This window comes from Cricetulus griseus, chromosome 4 (genome assembly GCF_003668045.3).
Source record: "Cricetulus griseus strain 17A/GY chromosome 4, alternate assembly CriGri-PICRH-1.0, whole genome shotgun sequence".
NCBI lineage: Eukaryota > Metazoa > Chordata > Mammalia > Rodentia > Cricetidae > Cricetulus > Cricetulus griseus.
The window spans coordinates 209479563-209504662 of NC_048597.1; the positions used below are offsets into that span (position 1 = coordinate 209479563).

At 38.4% G+C, this 25100-nt stretch overlaps 2 protein-coding genes and 1 pseudogene across 4 annotated transcripts in view; 1 reads left to right on the forward strand and 2 right to left on the reverse strand.

The window, feature by feature from the left end:
• Ppp2r3a (protein phosphatase 2 regulatory subunit B''alpha) overlaps window positions 1-25100 on the reverse strand; it is a 130747-nt gene that overhangs the window by 56049 nt on the left and 49598 nt on the right. For both annotated transcript variants that reach the window (XM_035443894.1, XM_027414304.2), the window contains 2 exons: window positions 13185-13451; window positions 3764-3867 (listed from right to left, as the gene is read on the reverse strand). In XM_035443894.1, coding sequence (XP_035299785.1) covers window positions 3764-3867; window positions 13185-13238 — 158 coding nt within the window. In that variant the 5' untranslated portion in view covers window positions 13239-13451. The remainder of the gene's footprint in view (window positions 1-3763; window positions 3868-13184; window positions 13452-25100) is intronic.
• The window catches only part of LOC103162924, a 98708-nt gene that overhangs the window by 47755 nt on the left and 25853 nt on the right, over window positions 1-25100 (forward strand). Inside the window, exon 3 of one of the 2 annotated variants that reach the window (XM_027414306.2) lies at window positions 9518-9568. The exons of the other annotated variant lie outside the window; for it this stretch is intronic. Within the exon in view, the coding sequence (XP_027270107.1) occupies window positions 9518-9537 (20 nt within the window). The 3' untranslated portion in view covers window positions 9538-9568. Of the gene's footprint in view, window positions 1-9517; window positions 9569-25100 lie in introns of those variants that run through there. 2 annotated transcript variants of the gene reach the window in all.
• Window positions 14279-15643, reverse strand: LOC107979582 (annotated as a pseudogene).

A 25100-nucleotide genomic window follows, 5' to 3' on the forward strand; every position in this document is an offset into this window, starting at 1 on the left:
ATATGCAATCTGGCCTTTATGTCACTCTCATGCTGTTCTGTTCTTCTTTAAGACTTAGCTAAAAACTACTTCTTTCAAAAACCCTTTTACAACTGAACACCTTTCTTATCTTTCTCCTCACTATACTTAAATGTGTCACTGTACTGTCATTTTTTCTTTGACAACTAAAGGTAGTGATAGCTTTTTTATATACACAAAGGACATGGTTCAGTGACTTATACACAGAAAATTCTCAAAATGTTAGTGATCCAACAAATACCAAACTAATTTTGTTTGTTTTGAGCCACAGTCAGACATTTATGTTTATTCTTATTGCACTTATTGTTATTGACTATATGTAAGGCCCAAGAAGTTAAATAAACACACATTACAAAGAAAGATTAGTGCACTGGGTGCTAATGAAAACCACCTCATAAGATTAAAAGATCGATGGAATAAGAGAAAGTGGTGAGGTGTCCCCCCCAACCCCCAAGACAGGGTTTCTCTGTGTAGCTTTGGAGCCTGTTCTGGAACTAGCTCTTGTAGACCAGGCTGTTCTGAACTCATACAGATCCACCTGCCTTTGCCTCCCAAGTGCTGGGATTAAGGTTGTGCGCCACCACTGCCCAGCTAGTGGTGAGATTTTTTTAAAGAGGAGCATTTTTATATATTTTAAGAAAAGTACAACACAAAAACAAACACAGAAGCAATGCAACAGATGAAAAATAGTCTAAAAATAGGACAAAAGTCATGTCATGATTCTTTTATTTTTTAAATCAAAAGCATGAGATATAAAAGATGATCTGTAGCTTTTTGTTAATGTTCTAGGCTGATAAACTCCATAAGGCAAGAGATTTTAAAAATTAGACTTTTTAAAAAGCCATAAAAGCTGAAGAATAGCATAGCTCTTCTATACTGACCATAATGCTTTAAGGGCAAGTGTTTTGTTAGTTATAAACAATACACTGATATGAACCATAAGAATAAGTAGAGTAACACTAGAACTGTATTGGTTTGGTTCTACAGGAGTTCTGCCCCAACACTGGTGTTCTAGGAATGTAAAGAAGGATGTGGAGCTATGTCTTCCCCTAAAAATTGTCCTGGCTCTAAGGGCAAGAGATTTCTGAGTAGATATAAAATGGGTAGCAACATGGAGATAGGAGGGGAAGAGAAGTCGGGGAGAATTTTAAGGTGCTCATTCTAAAACCAAACGACAGGCATTCTGACAAGAGGGAAATGATTTCCTTATGCTTATGATTTCTGTATTTAATTTTAGTTCTAAAAATTCTATACAGAGCTTATTCCTGGAGCAAATCAGGAAGCATATGTATATGCCAAAATGTTTTAATTTTTTAATTATCAACTGTCAGTTATTCTTTGTGCTTGAATACTTTTGGACTTAAAAAAATAGTATCTTACTATGTAGCCCCAGGCTAGACAGTGACTCATAGCAATCTTCCTCCAAAAGTGCTGGAATTACAGGCAGGAGCTGTTATGGCTTAAACATTTTAATATACTGTGTTTGGAACTGAAATTGTTTTATATGAAGGGTGAAGTTTGAACAAAAAAATTGAAAAATTAAAACCCCTTTCCTAGGGATGGAAACTCAAACCATCATTCACTTAGTCTTAAACTCCTTCCTTACAGAATCTGGCTTTTCGACGGCATTTTAAGAGGGACTCCCACTAGAGGGCACCCAAACCATTTTAGTAACTGACAATGTACACTCATTCACTAGCATTCTTTTACCACAGCAGAGATGGAACTCTGTGACTTGCCCATCATGACTTCTTGTTCATTGACTTTTTGCAGAAGTTGTTTTTCCTAAGAGATGGTGATTCATTTCAATAAAGGGACATGGCTGCAATGGCCATCACTGCTGTGATGCTCTACCCAATGGAAAAATGTCCACCCTCTCTGAGACAGTCTTAACTAAAAACTAGCTGTGACTCTCACAGTAAGCATGTAAATCAAACTGGACACAAACTGTCCTTTGCTATAGTCAGCCCCAATTATTATTATTATTATTATTATTATTATTATTATTACTATTGGTTTTTTTGAGATAGGGTTTCTCTGTGGCTTTGGAGGCTGTCCTGGAACTAGCTCTTGTAGACCAGGCTGGTCTGGAACTCACAGAGATCAGCCTGCCTCTACCTCCCTAGTGCTGGGATTAAAGGTGTGCTCCACCAACGCCCAGCTCTGCAATATATTATTAAATATAAAACATCAGTAGATATATTTCCTGTGTTTAGGTCTAATATCTCTTCTACTAGACTATCTCTTATTTATTTTTATCCCTCAGTGTGTTCACAGCTTTCACTTAATCATTACTCATCTTGGGTTCAGTTCCCAGCACTGCACACACCCAGTGTGTAATCCCAGAACTTGGGAAATAGAAGCAGGAAGGTCACAAGAGCTAAGTCATCACTGGCTACCTAATGAGTCCAGCCTGGGCTCCATGAGATCTTGCCACAAAACAAAATCTAATAGCATACAATGAAGGGATTTAAAGAAAAAGTTGGGCTTGAATTAGAGATACTTCATCAGAATGTTAAAAGTCAAGAATATTTCATAAATAATCTATCTAGTCTTTTGTTCCTCAACTGGAGCTCTCGAAAAAGTGATGATTAAAGTGATGATTAAAGAATTTAGTGATTTTGATAAATCAACCAAATATAATTTTAATTGTATTATTTAAGACTCTAACTGTATTTTTCTTTTTTAATTCTGTTCTGGTGTGTATGTGTGTATGTGTGTGTGTGTATGTGCGTGTGTGTATGTGTGTGTGTGTCCTGCATTCACAGGGATGTGCAGGTACATGTGCGTTTGTGCAATGGTGGCTAGAAGACATTAGTTTTCTACCTCTTTTATCTTTTCACTTTATTTCTTTAAAACGGGGCCTGTCACTGAACCCAAAAGTTTAAATTTCCACAAGGCTAGATGGCCAATAAGTTCCTGGGATTTGCCTGTTTCTATAACCCACAACATTTGGGTTACAGGTTCACACATTCATGCCTGGCTTTTTATGTGGGTGCTGGGATTTGAACTCGTCCTCATATTTGCACTCTTATCAACAGAACCATCTCTCCAGCCTGTAGATGTGTTTTTCTTGTGATACACATAATTCTGCCCTTAAATTATGCCCTCTTTATTTACTTTTATCATTGCTATTGGATTCGAATCCTGAGTCTCTATTTTTATAGGTAAAACCAAGAAGAAAACTGTCAAGTTAGTAGCTACTTAAAAAGTATTTCTGCAGATTTGCTTTACTGCTTAAAGATGCAAAAATAATTTTTTTAAAAAATTATGTATATAAGGTTTTTGTCTATATGTATCACATGCATGCCTGGTGCTTGAGGAGGTCAGAAAAGTGCTATGGATCCCCAGGAACTGGGGTACAGATTTCTGTGAGTCACCACATGGGTGCTGGAAATCAAACCAAGGTCATCTCTCTAGCCTCCTACTCCCCCATTTTGAGACAGAGTCTTTACTAGGGAGTCCTGGCTAGCCTAGAACTAGCTATGCAGACTAGGCTGGCTTCAAATTCACAGATTTGTTTGCCTCTGCCTCCCCAGTGCTGAGATTAAAGGAATGTGTCACCATTCCTGGCATTGTTTAAAGGCAAAAAAGACAAAGGTTTGTGGCAAAGAACTTGTGGTAATGAATCATAGATTGTCCTTATTGAACTATAAGACACAAGGAAAATTAACTAATCAGATAAATACCATTTATAAGGACCACACAATTCTTTGCTAGTCTCAGAATGAGCTCACATACTTACTTTTTCCACATGGCAATGAATGACTGGGCTGTCACAAATCCAGTCTTCTCTCCTCCTGCAGCCCTGAACATGGGGGCTTTCCAATAGAGTGGACAGCCACAGACCTGCAAACAAAAACATACAGAGTAAGCTAAGCCAAGGGATGACATGCCAAAACAAGAGACATTGACTTTTACCTGTCATGCCACAGTGTGTAAAAGGGCTACTGGGGTCAATGAGAGAGAGGGGAGGGAGAAGGAGAGACAGCAGAAGAAAAAATAGAGGCCTACATGTTTAGTGAAGAAAGTAGAAAGCCATTTATTTTTTTTCCAAATTAATTACCCCTCCTTACAGCTGAAGAAAACCAGCATCTTTCCCTGTCACTCTTACATAATTTTCTACCTTCTAAAAAGAAATGACTAAACTTCTGGTTGTGTATGTCCTTCATTTCTTGAGCAGAAAATGTAGTCACTTTTATTACCAGGTCACTTGCTGTTAAAACACTCTACTACCAACTTCCTTATTCCTCCTTGCATATTGTTGTGAAACTCCAAACAACAACCAACAAAACAACAACCAACAAAAAACTAAACTAGAAAAGGGACTGCAGAGATGGTTCAGTGGCTAAGAAAGCATAATGCTCTAGCAGAGGGCCAGAGATTGACTCCTGGCACCCATACAGGTGGCTCACAACTGTCTGTAACTCCAGCTCCAAGGTTATCTGATACTTCTGACTTCTGAGGGCACCTGCACCTAAATGTATGTGTGACACACACACACACACACACACACACACACACACACACACACACACACACACACGCGCGCGCGCGCGCGCGATTTGATTGATAGTCCCTCTTCTGAAAATTCTAGACTGTGCAAGAAAACAGTTATCAAATCTATTTAAGTGATTATAATTCACTTAAGGTGAGAAACAAAATGTTATCATTCATTTATGTTAGAAGGTAACTATAATGCAAGTAACCATGCATTTTAAAAATCTTAGTAAGAACTTAGAATAAAACTTCAAGATCCTAAAAAGCACCAGCTTTCTTCTCCCAATAAAATGTTCTGCTTTTTAATTTAAAAACATCCTTAAATGCTATTGATTTATTCTTGTAAGAAAGAGTTCTTACTAAATTACAAATTTTTCCTTAGAGGGAAACTTTATTTCCAATAATCAAGAACACATAGTATTAGTAGAGAAAGACTCCAAATTTTCCTATTTTTGTACACACATGGAAAGCATGTTTCCAGTCTAGAATTCTGTGAAGTCACATCTTGTTAAAAGATAAAGATACTTTCATTGTATGTCATTGATGTGCAAAGGAAAGATTTTCCTTCTGAGGTAGACTAGATGTCTATCTACCTTGGGGTCAGGGGAAGTTGCTTCTGGTTTAAAACTCTGTATAGGAGCCTCAAGAATACCCAGTTGGACACTGTCTATCCAAAGACTGCTGCTAATTCATGCTAGAAATGAAGATGTGCAAAGCAGGATTCAAGGCAAGGGAGGTAAAAACAGAACAGGCAGAAACAAAAAACTGCTGCCTCCATGAACAATGAAGTTTATTCTACAAGCAGAATAGAATTTGGGGTTTCTTGAAAACTAGAGTGGTGGTTCTAGTAAAGCAATGGCTACCTGAATAGCCTTCCTCTATTGGGAAGGTCATTCCCTTTGGCTGAGAATGAAACTTCAGAAGAGGCACACATTGAGCAGTGAGTAAGGACAGTGACACATAACTAGCCAGCCTGATGAGCAGAATCAAGCCTGCCAATAAATTCAGTGACATGTTGCAGGCTAGAGTGTCTTACAACCAGATTTAAGACTGCTTAAGTCCAGAGGCTGAAAGCTTCTCCTGAGGTCAAGAATGAGAAATCGTATTGCTTAGCAGCCATGAGATTTTTGTCTATTATAGAAATTTTGATTGCTATGGTACAGGGTAGGTAAACGGTCAAATCCATTTTCCCCAATCCCAGTCCCACTTTTCATGTTCAAAGAAATGCTCCCCGGTAGCCTTAGCGACAGGCTATTGGCTGTGGGGGAACCACAGATACAAAGCACAGAGAGAACTGGAAGTTTTCCTAGTTAGGTTTAATTGTTAACCCAACACTGCCTGGAGTCCTGTGAGAAGAAAGCCTTGATTAAAGAATTGCTTAAATCACACTGGCCTGTGGGCAAGTCTGTGGGGGATTATCTTGATTATTAATTGATGAAGGAGGGCCCAGCCTACTGAGGGCCCTATCACTGGCACTATCCTTAGGCAAGTGATCTTAGACTGTATAAGGAAACTAGATGAACACTGACCAGACAGTGAGACAGCAAGTTGTATTCTTCACGGTTCTTGCCTCTAGGTGCTTGCTTTGAATTCCTGCTCTGAAGAGTCTCAATGATGGATTGTAACTTGGAAGTTTAAGCCAAACAAATCCTTTCTTTCCCAAGGTTTATTTATTTTTTGTTTGTTTTTTGAGACAGGGTTTCTCTGTAGGTTTGGAGACTGTTGTGGAACTCTCTTTGAAGACCAGGCTGGCCTCGCATTCACAGAGATCCCAAGTTATTTTTATTACAGCAATAGGGTTAAAAAAAAAGGTAACACAGAAGTAGCTTGCCAAAAAGTTTTAAAATGCTAACATGCTAACCATGTGAGTCAATCATGAATTTCTCAGAATGAGAAGAGGTCAGGAATCAGGAGAGTCACCAACTTCACCTGAAGCCCTCCAAGGAGATGCATGCTTGTCACCTTTTGTAGGGCAACTTCTATTACTAAACAACTTTCATTCCCTTGGGCTAAGATCTTTTCTCCAAAACCTACTATTATTGTTCTTCTAAAGGAATGTACCAATAAAATTATTCCTAATGACATGTTGCAATTCCCATACATCAGTGTTATTATTCAACCCTCCTCAGAGAAGCTTCTTGTAGCAGATGAGAATGAGCACTAGTGGACAATGTGCCGAGAGTGAGAGACTTTGAGCAGTCAGTTCTAAATGGGTTGTCTTCATCAAAGCCCTCCTCTCGAGGCTCAGGAATGTATATAGAGGAGGGAGCAGAAAGATGATAAGAGCTAGAGGTAATGGATGATTTCAAGGGAATAGAACTTTAGACAAAACAGGACTGATTATATAGGAACTCACAGAGACTGGCAGCACACACAAGACCTGCACATGTTCAAGACAGATGGGGTTCCAGCACTGAGAGGGGTAAGCAGACACAGGATTCCATTCCTAACTGAGAAACTATTTGCAATTGATACCTATTGGCAAAGGGAAAACCAGTTTTCTCCAATGTCACTGGCTTTATCAACCACACTCCATGGCAAGCCCTATACCCAGGAGTAGTTGGCCAACATAAAATGAACTCCATTGTTTTTGTGGTGGGCTTTTGGTTACCTATTATTTTTTTTTGTCTTGTAGGTCTTTTGGTTGTTTGTTTTGATTTTTTTGTGTATGTGTGTATATTTATTAGAGAGAGAGAGAGAAGGAGAGAGAGAGAGAGAGAGAGAGAGAGACAGAGAGACAGAGAGAGAGAGAGATTGCATATGCATTTAAAGTTGGAAGCGAGACTTGGGAGGAGTTGGAGGAGGGAAAACATTATTAGAATATATTGCATGAAAAAGAATTTCGAATAAAAAACACAGACTAGGAAAAAATAATTTACTTGCTGAAAATAATGAGGCAGAAAGGCACTGAAAATTCTTGTCTGTAAAGGAAGGGAGAAAAAAAAGTATCTTTTCTCCTTATGACTGCAGTTAAAGTGCAGGTCTGTAAATTGAAGGGAAACAGAAGAGATTGTTTTTATTCCTATAGCTGCTGTTAAAGTGCAGGTATGTCAGTTCATAAAGGATAGTATAAGTTACTAAGACATTAATACATGAACTCATTATGATTCAAAGGCAAAATCCCAAAGATAAAATTTAACAATGAAAATGCTTTGAAATAGATTAGAAAAGGTCATTCTTTTCTCATAGTACCTGAGTACCCAAGTGTTCGGCCACATAAGGGTATCAGGCCCTAGCAGACAATTACCAAGGAAAAAAATGGGAAATGCCATGTGGACCTATGACAGTTTTAAGGAAACACATGGTTGGCTGCACTTGTTGAAAGTAAGTGAACTAGGGTACCCCCAGGAGATCAGTAAGAACCTGGAAAGTAAGTGACATAAACCTGAGGGCACCTAACAGGGTTTTTAGTAACACAGGAGAGAATTAACCAGTGTGAAGACTCATTTTTTTTTTTTTCTTAAGGAAAGAAATGGGTGACAAGTGACATAGAAAATACATTTAGGAAACAGCTTTGGAAGAGGCAAGAGTAATAATATAGTAATTAAAGTCATCTGAGTAAGAAAACTTGACTAACACCTATAATTTGATATAAGAATGGCCCAACAATAAAAAGAACCTGAAGCAAGGCTGTTTTGAATCACATAGGAGATTTAATATCTGTCATATTCTTTGAGTATTTCAAAGTGGTTTCAAGGCTATTATTTTATTGGGTGTTCACATGATTTCCCATGCAGAAGAGAGTAGGTATTTTTATTTTTATCCTACTTTGTAAAAGACAGGACAAAGATGCTCCCCTAAAAGTCACAGACATAATAAATTCAGATGGTACTATATCCCCAGAAGAAAGGAACTGGAGGGCTTTGCATGCTTCAGATGAGAGCGTTTTTCTTCAGTTTTACACTGGAAGCCTATATGTCTCTGACATTTTCTTCCCCCTGTTGCTCAGTTTCCATGTCTACACTACCCTATTAGGGTTATTTTCTATTCACTTTTCACCATCATCACTTGAAGGTATATGAACATATGATAAAGTACATACTAAAAATGTAACCAGACATTAGTGGACATTAAGTTCTCTGTGGCTGTATGAAGTCTAAGATGAATGGGCCAAACTATACCAACAGATGCTGATTTCATAAACATGTTTCCTATGCACTTAAAAACCTGACTCCTGTCTTTATAGCTACACTTATGCACCACCAAGAGTGAGTTACAAACACAATCTGGTTTTCCAAACATCTTTATAAACTGCAAGAATCCATAAACATTCGTTTACTGCTCTGACAATCTCCTCCCTCCCTGTTTTTAATGGCAGCCTCTCTTCTCCCTTCCCTACATTAACCTGCTGCAAGACAATGGGTACTAAGTGCTAGAGACACAGCTGACTGTCTCATGGCAAAAGAAGACAGTAAAGAATGTTGAAAATAAAGATAATTTAGTTAAGTGCTAAGAAACTGGAGCCAAAAAAGTTAGGTTAAGTAAAATTAGGTAGCTGGAAGATAGAAACAAATTTTTAAAATAAGTGGTTTTAGTCACAAAAACACAAACATGGTATGTACTCACTCATATACAGATTTTAGATATGGAGCAGGGGATTGCCAGCCTACAATCCACACCACTAGAGAGGCTGGGAAACAGGGAGTACCTTAAGAGAGACAAGCATGGTACCCCGGAGAAGAGGAAGGGGATAGGATGTCCTGAGTTTATTGGAAGCATGGGGGGAGGGGAGAGGGAGCTGGGAGAAAGAGAAGGGGAGAAGTGGAGGGGAGAGGAGGGGGTGGGGGAGCAGGAAGTTGGGGAAGAATAGAGGAGAGCAGGGTGAGAGATACCATAACAGAGGGAGCCATTATAGATTTGAGGAGAGATCTGGCACTAGGGAGATTTCCAGAGATCTACAAGGATGACACCAATTGGCAATCTAAGCAGTAGTGGAGAGGCTACCTTAAATACCCTCCCCCGATAATGAGATTGATGACTACATTATATGCTGTCCTAGAGCCTTCATCCAGTGGCTGATGTAAGCAGAGGCAGACACCCACAGCTAAACACTGAACTGAACTCCTGGAATCCAGTTGCAGAGAAGGAGGAGTGAAGACCAAAGGGGTCAAGACTGAGCTGGTGAAAACCTCAGAAACAGCTGACCTGAACAAGGGGGAGCTCATGGACCCCAGACTAATGGCTGGGAGGCCGTGGGTGTCAGTGAGGAGGCCTTGGCATCCTATGGAGCCTTTGAAAGTAGATTAATATTTATCCCTGGTGTATGAATGGACTTTGGGAGCCCATTCCATGTGGAGGGATGCTCTCTCAGCCTGGACACATGGGGGAGGACCTAGGCCCTGCCCGGGATGATATGACAGATTTTTGGGGATCCCTCATGGAGGGCCTCACTCTCCCTGGGTAGGGGGGAAATGGTGGGGGATGGGGGAGGAGGGGAGGGAGAGGGAGGTGGGATTGACATGTGAAGCAGGCTTGTTTCTAATTAAAAAAATTAAAAAAAAGCAAAACAAAAGAAGAATGAAATTAAAAAAAAAAACAGTGGTTTTAAGAATAAAGAGGCAGGGCTGGAGAGTTGTTGGCTCTGTGGCTAAACAGACAAACTACTCTTTCAGATAATCTGTCTGGTTCCCAGCACTCACATAGGGTGGCTCACAACCTGTCACTCTAGCTCTAGGAGATCTGATGCTCTCCTTCTTCTGGCCTCTGTAGGAGCTCAGGAGGGATAAAGAGGCAAATTTTAATAAAATTAGCTGATAAAGCTTAAAAAAACAAAAGTTCAAATCCAGCTTGTCCTATAGCTGTCTTAATGAACAACAACAACAACAAAAACGAAAACAAAAAAAAAACACAAGCAAAACAAATGAACATAATCTTAACTTTCATTTTTGAGACAAAGTTTGCTTTATAGCTCACACTGGATTTGAACTCAAGATTGTCTCACTCAAACTTCCTGAATGGTGGAATCACATGTGCTATCATGTCTTGCTCACAATAACTTTTGAAGTAAAAATATATATACACCCTCATTTTATATGCAATTTAACAGAATGGGTACTATATCTTGCCATCTAAGCTGACAGTTAATGTCTAAGAAATTAACACAAAGATTTGGCTTCTAAGAATGAAAATTTGGGCTACTATCAAATTAATCCAGTAACACTTATGTAAAATGGTTACTGTGCTATATGACTATTAGAATAAACAGTAATCGTTAACTACATGCTTAGGAAAATAGTCTTGTTTTAAAAACTCTTCCAGTGTTGGTTTCAACACAGGCAACTTTCCATTATACCACCCATGGACCAATCTTCACTTTGCATAACTGGTAAAGTCCTTTGGTTCCCAAAAGATACTTCCCTGCCTTCACTATACTCTGTCTACATGTCTTTTGAGTAATATGAGCTTAGTAAGCATTCTACTTTCTTCTCATTGTTTTTGTAGAGGGCTAGCAGGACAGTTAGCTATGGAGCAGGACAGTGCTACAGGGGTGTGAGGGCCAGATCAGTAGGCTGTAAAGAATAGGGTGAACAGGCTCCTTGGTCAAGAGTTAGGAATATTCAGAAGACCATGGTTATTCCAGGAATCTTTGTTCAAGACAGGATAGACTGCAGGCTTGTGGCTGTGAGATACTCATCACTGGGATAGGCTTTTGTATTAGTTACTTTCCTATTGCTGTGATATAAAACACCATGACCAGGGCAACTCACAGAAAAGTTTATTTAGACTTATGGTTCCTGAGGAATACGAGTCCATGATAATAAAGTAGAGGCATGGTGTCTAGGGAAGGAAGTGGAGAACGTGTATCTTGAACCCCAAGCAGGAAACAGAGAGAGTAAACTAGAAATGATGCAATGGTTTATACTCTTGAGGCTCACCTCCAATGACATACTTGCTCCAACAAGACCACATCTCTAAACCTTCCAAACAGCTTCATCAATTGGAGACTAAGTATATTCAAATGCCCAAGACTATGGAGAACATCTCATTCAAATCACCACAGCTTTCTAGACATGGGGCCTCCAGCCCCATAACAGAGACAGTTTCTCCTTAAATGCCCATTTGAAGCATTCCAAGAAAACAAATTCTTTTATAAATCGTTCCTATTTAAATAACAATCTGGCACGTATGCAGTGAATGCCTGATGAAAAAAACTTATGAGGTTCTAATAAATTTAATTATGAAGACCAGTGTGTGTGTGTGTGTGTGTGTTTTACAAATCAGCCCTGTTTATTTAAAAACTTTTTTGACTGTTAACTGAGCTAATCCAGATGACCTCCTACCCCAAACCTATCCCTACTTTGCACTCTCTTGTCTTATCTATAGCCAGTGTAGATCATGGTGCTTTCCTGGAATCTATAAAAAATGCTCTTAGCATTAATCTAGTAGACATTTCCTAATTGCTTATAACTGTCTGGTGGTAGTTGCTGAAACTTGTCTCAGGACCTGATCATTGTTTTTTATTTTTCTGGTTAGCATCTGTAATGCTTCAAAACCCTTTCTTTCTTCTCCTGGTCTCTAGAGTTTTGGTTTGACAAATTATTTCCAAATGCAGAGTTTACTCATTGTTGCTAAATTTTACATTTAGATCTGTAGCTTTAGCCTATTCAGGGAATTTAGCATCTTCAGTCTATCATCTAACACAATAGCTATCTCTCAGGGAATTGGGTAAGGAAATCCAATATCCTAGAAAGAGAACTTCTAATTTAGATGGCCATTTATCTGAAGTTGGCTTATTTTGTGTAAGTTCTTCAAGATAATGTAAATAGAAACAGTATCATGATATTAGAAGAATTGTTTCCTCACATGAACTCATTTTATGACTTCTGCTAAGTTCTTGTGGGACTACTTTCTTATTAAGTAAAATAGTGCAGACAGGTAAGCTCTTATTTCTGGAATAGAGATTTTGTTGGAAACATCTCATCAAGTAAGTTCTGACATGGGGAGAGGGTGAAGAAAGAAGAAGAAAAATTACCTTTCTTTTTTTTTAAATTTCTTTAGTTGTGATCTATTTAATAGCAAACCAAGTACTCAATAGGGTCAGTTAGGGAGGAGAGTGGGATATGATTAGAATTCGCACTTTTGCAAACAGGATGAGAGGAAGGTCTTTAAAGTAGATGCTGGGTAAGTTGGCAGGAGTGAAATCCATCATGAAGGAGAGGTAGGACAGTGTAATCTAGCTACGCTTGTGAGCAGGCAAGAGAACCAGGCTCATGCAGCAAACAGGTATTAGACAGTATCTCTGGGGCCTGTCTCTGGAGGCACTGAAATACAAAGAGGAGAAGGTAAGGCTTTATCTCAAGAATAAAAGTTTTCAAAATTTTAAAAAATTATTCCTCCCACATAGAAGAATAAATGGAGTCTCAGGCATTCCTTGATCTCCTACTTGCTTCCACTAGGCTGCCAGGCCTCTTAAAGCACAGCCTTAGAAAAGTGTTAAATCTAAGGTCAGTCTAGTCTACAAAATGAGTTCAAGGTCAGTCAGGGTTTAAAAAAAAGTTCTATGAAGTAGGACCACTGTTCGATGTATTAGGTTCAAATAATTTTTTGCCATAAGAAGACCAAAACCAAAACCTGTGCTTAAAGTCAGAGCAAAGAGGCAATGAAAAGGGATAATGTTGGTACTGTTAGTTAGCAAAAGGCGATTATTCACTCAGTAGTTATATTACCTTTGCAATTTTCCCCATTTCATAAATATCTGCTTTCTGATCTTCAATGTCCATGAAAGCAGTTTCAACTCTGCTGAGGATCTGTTCATGGTTACTGCAGGTGTCTGGGAGTCCTTCGGGGAAGTAGAACTGTGGAATGTTTATGGACAACGGTGTAGTCACAACATCATTCACATGAGGAGTCGGGGAGACAGGCTGAGGACTACTTGGAAGGGTGGCTGCAGATGGAAGTGCTGTTGCAGGTTTCTTTTCTGGTTTATTTTGAATCTAGAAGAAAAATGTGATTATAAGATACAAAAATTCCAAACAGTATATATTTTTCAAGGGTCCTCATCAGCTATAAGAAGCTGTGTATAAATACAAGAATGTGCAAATAGAGACAGTAGAGATCAAGAGCTCACTTTAGAGTATTCCAGGGCAGTAAGCATGTTTCTAGGGAATGTTTCCATATTAAAATTAACTTCTTATTTGTCAATAGTTATTCACATGGATTTATGGTTTAAATATCCTGCAGTAAATTTTTCCATCTGTCAGCTGGCAAGTATTTCAAGATAATCAAGGAGCAATATCAGCTGATCAAGATCTTAAAGTATGTTCTTTTTGTTGTTAGAACAACTAATAAAATTAAATTCCCATTTATTGTTGGACATGTTTCACACATACATGTCAAACAGGACAATAAACAAACAGCAACTTCATAGAAAAAAAAAAGAAAAAAACTCTTATCTTTGGCCTTTTAAAATCATGGGCTGGAGAGATGGCTCAGAGGTTAAGAGCACTGATTGCTCTTCTAGAGGTCCTGAGTTCAATTCTCAGCAACCCCATGGTAGTTCACAACCATCTGTAATGAGATCTGGTGCCCTCTTCTGGTGTGCAGATATACATGGAAGCAGAATGTTGTATACATAATAAATAAAATCTTAAAAAAAAAAACCCATTTCATACAAACTAAATACCTTTAGTACGGCTAGGTATACACACACAAAAAAAGTTACTGGAATGTTTAGAATAAGATTTTTTTGTTGGTTTTGTTTGTTTTTATTTTTCAAGACACAGTTCCACTGTATAGCCCTGGCTGTCCTGGAACTCACTCTGTAGACCAGGCTGTCCTGGAACTCAGAAATCTGCCTGCTTGTGCCTCCCAAGTGCTGGGATTAAAGGTGTGTGTCACCCCTGCCACTAACCTCCCACTATGGCTATACATTTTTTTCCCTTTGAGAATATAATGAAGGTGGTTACGGCACAAATAAAGTCAGAAGTAGGACAGAGAACTCTCTGATGGCTGGTTTGGTCACCAATCATCATTAAAAATGGCTGACCCCTAACAATAGGCATAAAAATATAGAGTACAAATAAAAATTACAAAATTTTCCTTTTGAAGTGTTTTTAAGAAAAAAAAAGCAGGGCCTTGGAATTTTTGGTTCTTTTTTTGCCCCTCTTCTGTTGCAAATTCATGTTGTGGTTTTGTGGGGTGGTGGAGAGCACATGTCATCTGTGAGTAGCACTGCCCAATAGACAGGAGAGCCTGCTCCTCTACTCTGAAGAACCACATTTAAAGTGTGAGAGGTGGCCTTAAGTTTAGCTTTCCGTTTTTTGCTGTCTAGTCATCGGCAATGGCCTTCTGCTTCTTGGTGTCAACACCATCATTCTCTTAATCTTCAGCTACCTGCCCATAGGAGCCTCAGTTTCCTCATCTCATCCCCATCTTCTGTTTCGCCATCACCACCACCACCACCTCCTCCTCCTCCTCATCCTCCTCTTCTCCTCCTCCTCCTTCCTTGTCAGCCCCCAGCTTCCCGTTTCCTCACTAGCATTCCCATTGGCAGGTGCATCTCTTCTATTCTCTGCTTCCTCCACAACTTCCTTCATCTCCTTCAGAACATTTTTGGTTGTGGACTCAGAGCTGGTGTCCATGGCCACATCTGACATGATGGGACATGCTGGTGATCTGATGTGGAGGTGAGGTTCTGGTGAGAAAGCGGTGACAGTGGCCAGCTGAGTCCAGCAGGCAGAGAAGGTGGCTGCCGTGAGCCCGGAGCAGACCCGGGAACAAGGTGAAGATAGCTTTTCGGAACAGTCAGTGGGGGTTAAGGTATATTCTTAGTCTGTTGGAACTTTACTAGTTAATTTCTTTTTGAAAACTCTTTTTTGGTCTTTGTGTAAATTTCCATCCCTCCTCCAAATGGAAGAAATGATAATTTCTTTAAAAAGTACACACCTAATCTCTGCATTGGTGGCATAGTGGTGGCACAGTGGTGACCATAGCTGCCTTCCAAAATTAGGCTTGGGATGTAGCTCAGTGGGCAGAGTGTTTGACTGTTTACCCAGCACAGCACAAAACCAGGTGTGGTGGTACAAGCTTGTCATCCCCACACTCAGAAGTAACAGAGTTACCAGCTAAAAGCCATCATCTGCTATACAGAAAGGTAGAGGCCAGCCTGGGCTTCAAGAGACTTCTTTTCTTGTCTTTTTTTTTTTTTTTTTAAGATTTTATTTATTTATTACGTATACAACATTTTTCCTCCATGTTTCCCTGCACACCAGAAGAGGGCACCAGATCTCATTATGGATGGTTGTGAGCCACTACCATGTGGTTGCTGGGAATTGAACTCAGGACCTCTGGAAGAACAGTCAGTGCTCTTAACCTCCGAGATACCTCTCCAGCCCTCAAGAGACTTTCTTTAAAAAGAAAATATACACATTAAAATGTATGTGGGATATTGGATATTTTAAATTTCTTTTCAGGTTTTGACTTTGCCACAGTAGAATTACTAATGGTATTTGACAAACATTTTAGAAAACTTCTGCCTGGGTTGTTTGCCACTTCCCCTGATATAGCAGGATCTTTTCCATAAGATATAAATTTAACTCATTGTGGTATCCTCTAATAGTAAAGAACCATGGTGGCTAATTTCGTCATAACCAAACAGTCGTTACAGTTAATTAAATGTTAATTTATAGTTTATATCTTTCTTTTCTCCCAAAAGTAGTTGTTGTAGTGTGCGTTATGTGACGGGCATGATGAGGTGGCAGAGAGCTTGATATTACTCAGGATTGAGGAAAAAGTCAAGGGAGGTACACCATCATTCAGATAGGAGTTTTTTATTTTATTTAATTTTTTTGAGATAGGGTTTCAATGTAGACTAGGCTGGTCTTGAACTCTATGTAGTCAAGGTTGACCTTCGTCTCAGTATTTTCCTTTCTCTATCACCCAAGTGTTGGGCTTATAGTAGTATGCTATTATGTGCAGTTTTGTTTTAAAGAATATTTTTCATGTGTATGAGTGTTTGCCTGCATGTATGTCTGTGTACCATGTACATGCTTGGTGCTGTGGAGGTTAGAAGAGGGCTTCAGATCCACTGGGACTGGAGTTATAGATGGTTGTAAGCTGCTGTGTGGATATTAGGAATCTAACCCATGTCCTGAAGCAAGTGTTCCTACTGCTGAGCCATTTTGCCAACCCCATATGCCCAGCTTTTTAGGAGTTTATTTTTACCAATAAAGACTAAATTCAATTCTAAGATTACTTGTAGAAAAAAAAATAAAAAAGGTGCCTGGCATTGATGGCTCATGCCTTTAATTCCAGCACTTGGGAGGCAGAGGTAGGCAGATTTCTGAGTTCAAGGCCAGCTCCAGGACAGCCAGGGCTATATACAGAGAAAGCCTGTCTCAAAACACCAAATAAATAAATAAATAAATAAATAAATAAATAAATAAATAGGATGCCATAAAGGTTTACAGAGTTCTAAATTAACAAGGGCCACAAGCATGGCATTGTATTAGATGCTACATCAAGTATGAAAGACAGACATAGTTATTGAGTAGCTAGGTTTTTGGGGGTGTGCTAGAAGTCTCACCCAGTACTGGTGGATGGCAGGCAGGTTCTCTGACACTGAGCTACCTCCTCAGACCTGAGTTGTTTTTTAATTTAGTGTGAACACAAAGTGTTATTCAAATGCTCTTTTAGAAATGACTCTGGTATCCCTAATGTTTATATAGTGATCCCATATAAAGCCACAGTCAAGGAAGGAGCAGCAAGAAGGAAATCAAGCCAGTGAACATAAAAATCACAACAGTAAACAGTGATGCTTACTAGTCTATGGCATCAAAGAGTTACCTAATCTTTTAGAATTTCAGTAATAAACACAAATCACAAGCCCCTATTATTTTCAGTGTTGTGGGGACTTAAGGAAATAATAGAATGCAACATACATAAATGGTTCCAACCAGTGCTGAGCACATGTTTTCCTTCATGAAAGGCAATGAGTGATAAAGCCAAACAGTGGTGTTCTCAAAAGATTATAAATGATGCAGAATTTGGCAAGTCTTTTAGATTTAATAATAAACAATCATGTCCACTTGTAAAGCAATCCAAAGTTTATAAACCTCTCTTGATTTAGCAAAGTGATAATCTAGTCTGAACAAACATTTCTTTGCTTTAATACTAAATCTGTAAATATCATTAGAGAGTCGTATGAGTCAGCAGCACCAGAAAGTATTCTTAAAACTCTGAAACAGGGCAGATCTTCAGAGGTGCTACCTAGATCTTGTGTATCAGCGTCATGTCTATTCTATTATTTTGTACAGAAAGAGGTTTGTGAGACTATAAGTATACAATCATCAAAATTCCATTTCTTCAAAATGTTTCCAACAGTATGATATCCAGTGGAGTGAAGTTTTATTTCAGGGCAGTTATGACATTAGAGTTAAGACCACAGCTGCCACTGGGTGTGGACACATGCTGAGGCCTAGAGCAAGACCTTGAATGTTAACTGTACATTTGTACTGGCAGATGAACACAATATTCAGAACAAACACTGGCTGCTAAAGTTAACTGAATGGGTAAACATTTGATGACCTACTATTGTTCTTTTTTGTGTGTGTTTAAACTTTTTAATACAAAGCAAATTACTAATAAGCGAGTGTTTGTCAATTGATTGGTTAATAAAGAAAAATAATATAAAAAGGATGCGTTTATTCTGAACTTTCAGCTCTAATCAATTTACCTGCAATTGTGTTACTAGGAGACACATAATTTAAACCTTAAAGTAGTATAATAAAACTGACTTTATAAACATGGATAAAAACCTTGTAATTGTTGCCTGATTTGCTGGCTCTTGAGTCTAACATATCCCCATTTTAAATAAAGCTGTTTTGATCCAATATAGGACTAGTAATATAAAAAAGAATTAGTTGGAAAGTATTTCAATTCTCTATTTTAGTTTTTCAGCATCAGTGCAACATTACTTAGTCATGTTGAACAGTCATTGATATTGTCACTATAATAGTTGCAATATTTGGCCATTTTGACAAATGAAATAAAAGTCACAAACCTCTTGCCCCAAATTTGATGTTTTTTTTCTGGATCAGAATAACTATGAAATTATGGTTCCTTGCTGGAATCTTGACGGTTAGCACTTGTATAGCCCTTGATTTGTATTGTATTCCATGTTAGGCAACTTGTATAACAACACAGATAGTGGCCTAGGATCATAAGCAATGAAGCAGAGACTGTAGTCACTGCAGGCAGCAATCAGTCTCAGCTTGCTAGGGTAAGACATTTGTTTAAAATGTAGAAGACATTGTTATGCTTCATTATCTACATATCCACAGTTATTACAGGCACACAGTGTTGTCTCTATATAAAAATACCTCAGGGAGCTGGCAAGATGGTTCAATAGATAAAGGCACTTGCCACATAAGCTTGGTGACCAGAGTTTGATCTTCAGAGCCTACATAAAGGTAGAAGCAAGAACTAACTTTATAAAAAGTTGTTCTCTGATTTCTACATGTGTGTTGTTGTATGTGTGTTCATATACATCAGCCACATGCACTAATAAAGTAAAAATACTCTGCTTTCATAAATATTATCAGGATCCATATTCTTTTAGACAAACATTCATTATAACTATATTTTAATAAAATCTACTGATTTAAACTTACAAATGGTGTTTCTACAGGAATCCTAGTTTTCTAGTATGCATGGTAAATACCTGTTAAGTTGTATTTATTTTCTGTAAAACAGAATTCACTCCCTACAGCATAAAAATGTGAGTACTGTACTCCAGGTCCAGAAGCTCTATTTTTAAACCTGCTGGAATCCCTCTACAAATAGCTTTCTGCAAATAGCTGAATAGAGAACACAGATTAATTCCTTGTCCTAATATCAAGTACAAGTGAGTAATAAAATTATTTGTGTGTTAGTTTACTGTGTGGTTTTATTAGTAATTAGAATATTTAAAAGAAACACCCAAATTCCAAACCTGTGTCTGCTGAAATGACTTCAGCCGCTTCTTAAATCGTGATGGGAGAACAAAATCACAGCCCCTTGCTAGGAAAGCTAATTCTCCCCTTAAATCCGGGTCCCTTCGCAAAGATGTTTCCTTGATCATCATCTTTGAAAAGTGAATGTTTACTCTCCAATCGGTCAGCTCACTTCTGAAGACAGTGTCAATCTTGCCAGTAGAAAGATACTTTTTTCTTCTTATCTCCCAAATAAATTAAGTTTAATCATTGTGTTCTCTCAGCCTCCTGGAACGACAATCCATGCTTGTCCTGACATGCAGCTGGTTCCCAAATACAGCCTGTGACTCCCAAGGCCTGCTCATAATATTCCAGCTAGAAACACAGCCTGCAAAGGACCCACTCACTGCTTCTTGTTGGTAGCGTTATGTGAAATTGACCAGTACATGTTTAGAATGCAGAGCCTTCTGGGAAAGAAAGTACCCACCACTCCTAGTACCACAATTAGAAACATTACAGCTGGGCCTAAAAATAGCAACTTCTCAGATAATGCTAACTTCTGAAACTCAGTACAGGGGTGCTGATCCACATACTTTATCCTCAAACCAGGGTGAAAAAGATTACGTGGAGCTTTTTTGTCTTTTGCTATTTGATATTGTTTAAAAAAACAAAACAAAGCAAATTGAATTCCAAATTTGAAAGTATTATTTTAAGAATAGCCTTTTATTTATTATCTGAAGAGGAAGCAAATATTTCATACCATTAAATCTCTCCACTCAAAATATGACAGAAATGGTCATTCTCAAGTGATAATTTACAAAAACATTTATTGGTTTTTAAAAGCAGATTGTTTTAGCTATTAAACATATTTTTTCAAGTGATTATAGATATAGTTTAAAAATTTATCGTCAAAAGTGTTTTTAAGAAAGTGGAACAACTTAGCATCCTAACAAAAAATATCAGATACATATGAATGAATGAAATTTAACCAAACAAGGGCACAAAAGATGATCAAAAAACAATAAAAGTACATCTTGAGATTATGAGACTTTTCCTTTCAGGAACTTTAAAGAAATAAAAGTATTTTATCATTTTACTATACATTAAATAGTGCTCATTTTAACATTTATAACTATCAAGATAGTCTCTTCTGCATACTTACATTGCACCATTTATTTTTAATTAATATCACCAATCAGGATTTTTACTTATAGCAAATATAAAACATTATAAAAACATCATAAAGAATAAAACTAAAAATGTGAGTGCATACATAAATGATAAATAAATGTAAAAGTTAAAATATTTAAGATACACATTTCTGGGGCTGGAGCAATGGCTCAGAGGTTAAGAGCACTGGCTGTCGTTCCAGAGGTCCTGAGTTCAATTTCCAGCACCCACATGGTGGCTCACAACCATCTATAGTGGGATCTGATGCCCTCTTCTTGAATAAAGTTCATAGAGCACTCATATACATACAAAAAATCTTTAAAAAAGATACACATTTCCATATGCAAATGGAATTTATGCTTCTCTACTGACTATCACACTTAATTGCATTCAGGTGAAAGAGTTAATAATTTATAAAATTTTATATTTATGAACTAATTATTATCTAGTGGTGTCTAAATTCTCCAGGACAAGTTCAATTTTAAGTTGTTTACTCATTCAAATATTTTTATGATCATATGTACCAGATGCTGAATTGGACAGGAAGACAGAGCTGTAATGAAGGAGCTTCTTAGTTCTCTTACTTTGTTTCCTAAGATAATGGTGAATTGGAATAAAGGACAAGAAATATTTACATATTTCATTTACTTCTTATATGTTTCTGAAGTTTTAAGGTTAGAACAATGTTTAAAAGTTCAAATGCTGGTGAAGTGTGGTGCCAAATGCCTTTAAACTCATCACTTAGTGAGGCACAGGCATGCCTCTGTGAGTTCTGGGCCAGCCAGGGCTACATGAGACCCTATCTAACCCAGCCCACAAAAAAAAAAAAAAAAAAAAAAAAAAAAAAAAAAAAAAAAAAAAAAAAAGGCAAATGCTGCTTAAAGCTCCCAAGGAAAAGTTACTCTATTGTTCTTAAGGAAACATTTCTGTATGCTCTCTGATTATGAAATACGCTCCAAATTTTCATTAATAAAACTGTTTTCCTAGCTGGGCGTTGGTGGCACATACCTTTAATTCCACCCGGGAGGCAGAGGCAGGTGGATCTCTGTAAGTTAGAAGCCAGCCTGGTCTACAGAGTGAGTTCCAGGGCAGGCTCCAAAGCAATACAGAGAAACCCTGTCTCCAAAAACCAAACAAAAAACAACAAAAAACTGTTTTCCAAAACATAAGAAACAATCAGAGGGCACAATCAGAGGTCATGGCTCCTTAAGGGCACAGAAAAGAGCTGGTCTCTGGCAATAAGTTATTGACAGAGAAAGACTAGCATGAAGTGATTTACTTTTTACTTATTTGTGTGTTGCATGGAATTTGGCTGGTTGGTATTAGTAAGGATTTGAGAATCTGACTTACCAGGAGTTCCCCTGGACTACAGCACCTGAGAACAATGTTTTTAGAGGCCTCTTGACTGGGAAAGGCCAATCATAAGCAGACTTCAATGATCTTTTTTCATCATGAGGATCCTGTCAGTCCTATGCGATACAGGCAGTCCTATCTGCACTATGTGCTTACTGTGAGTCTCCAGGGCAACAATCAAGCCATCTTGACTACAGGATACAAGAGGCTAGTGCTTTCTGACCCTAGGATGACTGGGACTTTTCAGCTGTTATTTTGAGATCTGGCTGCCAAGACTGGGGTTCCTTTCCTGTGAACCATTCTTCCTGAATAAGCATTCTTGGGGAAGGGAGATAATTTTGTGACTGGATTCTTTCACTTTATGTCTTCCCAAGGCTTTCCATGTAGCAGCATGTATCAGTACTTTGTTCCTTTTTAATGATTAAATAACAGCCAATTGGACATTCAGGTCATCTCTACTTTTGGGCTATTATAAATACTGTGGTAGTGAACATTCATGTATCAAGAGAGACCATCGCAAGTTCAGAAAGATTGTTTCTCTTGTCCCAAAATGCTTGCTCGAGATGCAGTGTTTCTCAAATGGTGGGTCATTTGAGATACCTTTGGGGGTTGAATGACCCTTTCACAGGGGTTATCTAAGACCATCAGAAAACACAGATATTCATATTACAATTCATAGTAGTCACAAAATTACAGTTATGAAGTACCAGTGAAAATAACTTCATGGTTGGGGTCACCACAACATGAGGAACTGTATGAAAAGGTCTCAGCGTTAGGAAGGCCGAGAACCATTAGAGGAAGATCTACGGAAGGACAAATTCCTGAGTGGGAGCTCTGTGGGTTCCCTGGCAGAGGCATATGCAGGAGAGGATGGCCTTGTTGCTAAGACCCTAAAAATAAAGCACTTCTTTTGAGATAGCCTCTACTATCTCAAGAAAAAAAAAAAAAGAGGCAAGCTCCCTTCCTATGTCATAAAAGGATCTATGGAACCCAGGACAGCAGCCCCACCTTTGGAGGAGTAAGGTGTGCATCAAAGAAAGCTGGGACTTGTCCGCATGAGGGATACAATGGCATGTGAGGCCCAGCGCATTCCCTCTTACAGAACCCATTCTGAAAGGCCAGTCTGAAACTCACAATTGTTTTAAAACAACTTTCTAAATCTTACCATTCTCTGACCTTCTCCCTTTGAAAGGGAAGACAGTGATATATAACCTTAATTATCTCTGGAAAGAGTCTGCTCTGGGCAATGTTTTAAGAATGGGTTGCTTAAAAAAATTTGAAGATTGACTGGAAAACTAAATCACTTATTTTGATTTATGTATTAATGCCAAACAGTATTATATATACAGTGTGCTATACTTGTGGCTTAGTGGCAGAGTGCTTATCTAGAAGGAACAAGGCCCTGGACTGGAAAATCCCTGGGATTGGAAAATGAAACACACACACACACACACACACCAAAACAAAAAATAAGAACAAACAAAACAAAAACAAATACCCCCTCAACACCGAAATGGGTTTGTTTTCTATCAACAATGTTTTATGCCAAAATAAGTCAAGCCCTTATTCTGTACACATGGTGATTTACTGTCATTCACCAGCCTCAGCCGAATGTAGTTACCGAGGGCAAGATAACACTAGCCAAGGACTTCCAGTTAGGAAGGCCAGTTGGGATAATCAGGCAGCAAAGACTGTAAAAATCTGAGTAACAGAAACACAATACTGCAAGGCCAGGAAATCAGATTAGTTGTTTGAAAATCCATGTTGAGGTGTTGGAAGCAATTGCAGAAACACAGCTGAGAGTAGTACAAAAGCACTTTGCTTATAAGACACCAGAGGAAAGAAGTTACATAGTAGAGAGGAGATTGTGGTGTATTAAGTACTATACTGTTTGTGGAAAAATTAAACATTGTATCAATCTGGACATGGTAGGGACACACAGCTACTAGGAGGCTGAATCAAGAATTCATTCATACATTAAACAGATAGAGGAAGGAATGAAGGAGGTGGAGAGGAGAAAAATACAATTAAACAAACAAACAAACAAACAACAACCCCCCCCCCCCCACTCCTTGGAGCTAGCTAGCTCTGTAGCTCTGGCTGGTCTGGAACTTGCTATGTAGACCAGGTTGGCCTTGCATTAATAGAGACCTGCCGCCTCTGTCTACAGAGTGCTGGGATTAAAGGTGTGCACCAGCACCTCATCCAGCCTGGGATTTGTTTATGGGCGTATGAGCACATTATCAGTAGCTACAGCACAGCAAAAATGTTTCTCCTTTACCCATCAACCATTAACTGCACATAAATACTCGGGATAATATGATCTTAGGAATTTGGAATGAGAGTTACATTCACATGTGTCAAGATAGAAGGCTGGAACTGGTGGTCAAAGAATGTCCTAATAATAGCAAGCACTACAATGTGAAACAGCTGATGGAGCTATATGGGTGCCAGAGCACTGTGCTCTTTAAAAGTAGATTCATGAGATGACGCTGCGGCCTCACTTTTAGCCTAAAATCATTGTTTTCTGGGAATCTGAGGAAAAATAGAAGGACTTTGATTCAAAGATCAGAATCTGACTTGCAATTTTTATGAAATAGGGAGACAAGTTATAGAATAATCTTGTAATAAATTAGTATAGGCAGTTTAATGTAATTTCTTAAGATGGTCATATTGGGAGAGATTTTTAGGAGTTTAAGCCTGATTATAATAATAGAATCTTTTGAAATACTTTGAAAAAATTACTTTTATTATTTTTCTTTTTCTAAAAGGATTCTAAGAAAAAAATTTAAAACACTACAGGAATATACAAAGTCTCTAAAAAGAAGTTAAGCATTGTTAGTAAATATCTCAAATATCTATTGAGCTGTGCCGGTTAGATTTTGCCAACTTCACACATACTAGAGACACTTGGTATGAGGGACCCTGAGTTGAGAATTACTTCCATCAGATTGGCCTGTAGAGCATTTTCTTGATTAATGGCCCACTGTGGGTAGTGCCATCCTTGGGCAGGTGTTCCTGGGTTGTACATGAAAGGTTGAGCAAGCCCTGGAAAGCATGTCAGTAGGCAGCATTCCTTTGTGGCCTCTGCTTCAGTGCCCCCTCCAGGTTCTGGCTTGAGCTCCTTCCCTGATTCCCTTAATGATGGAT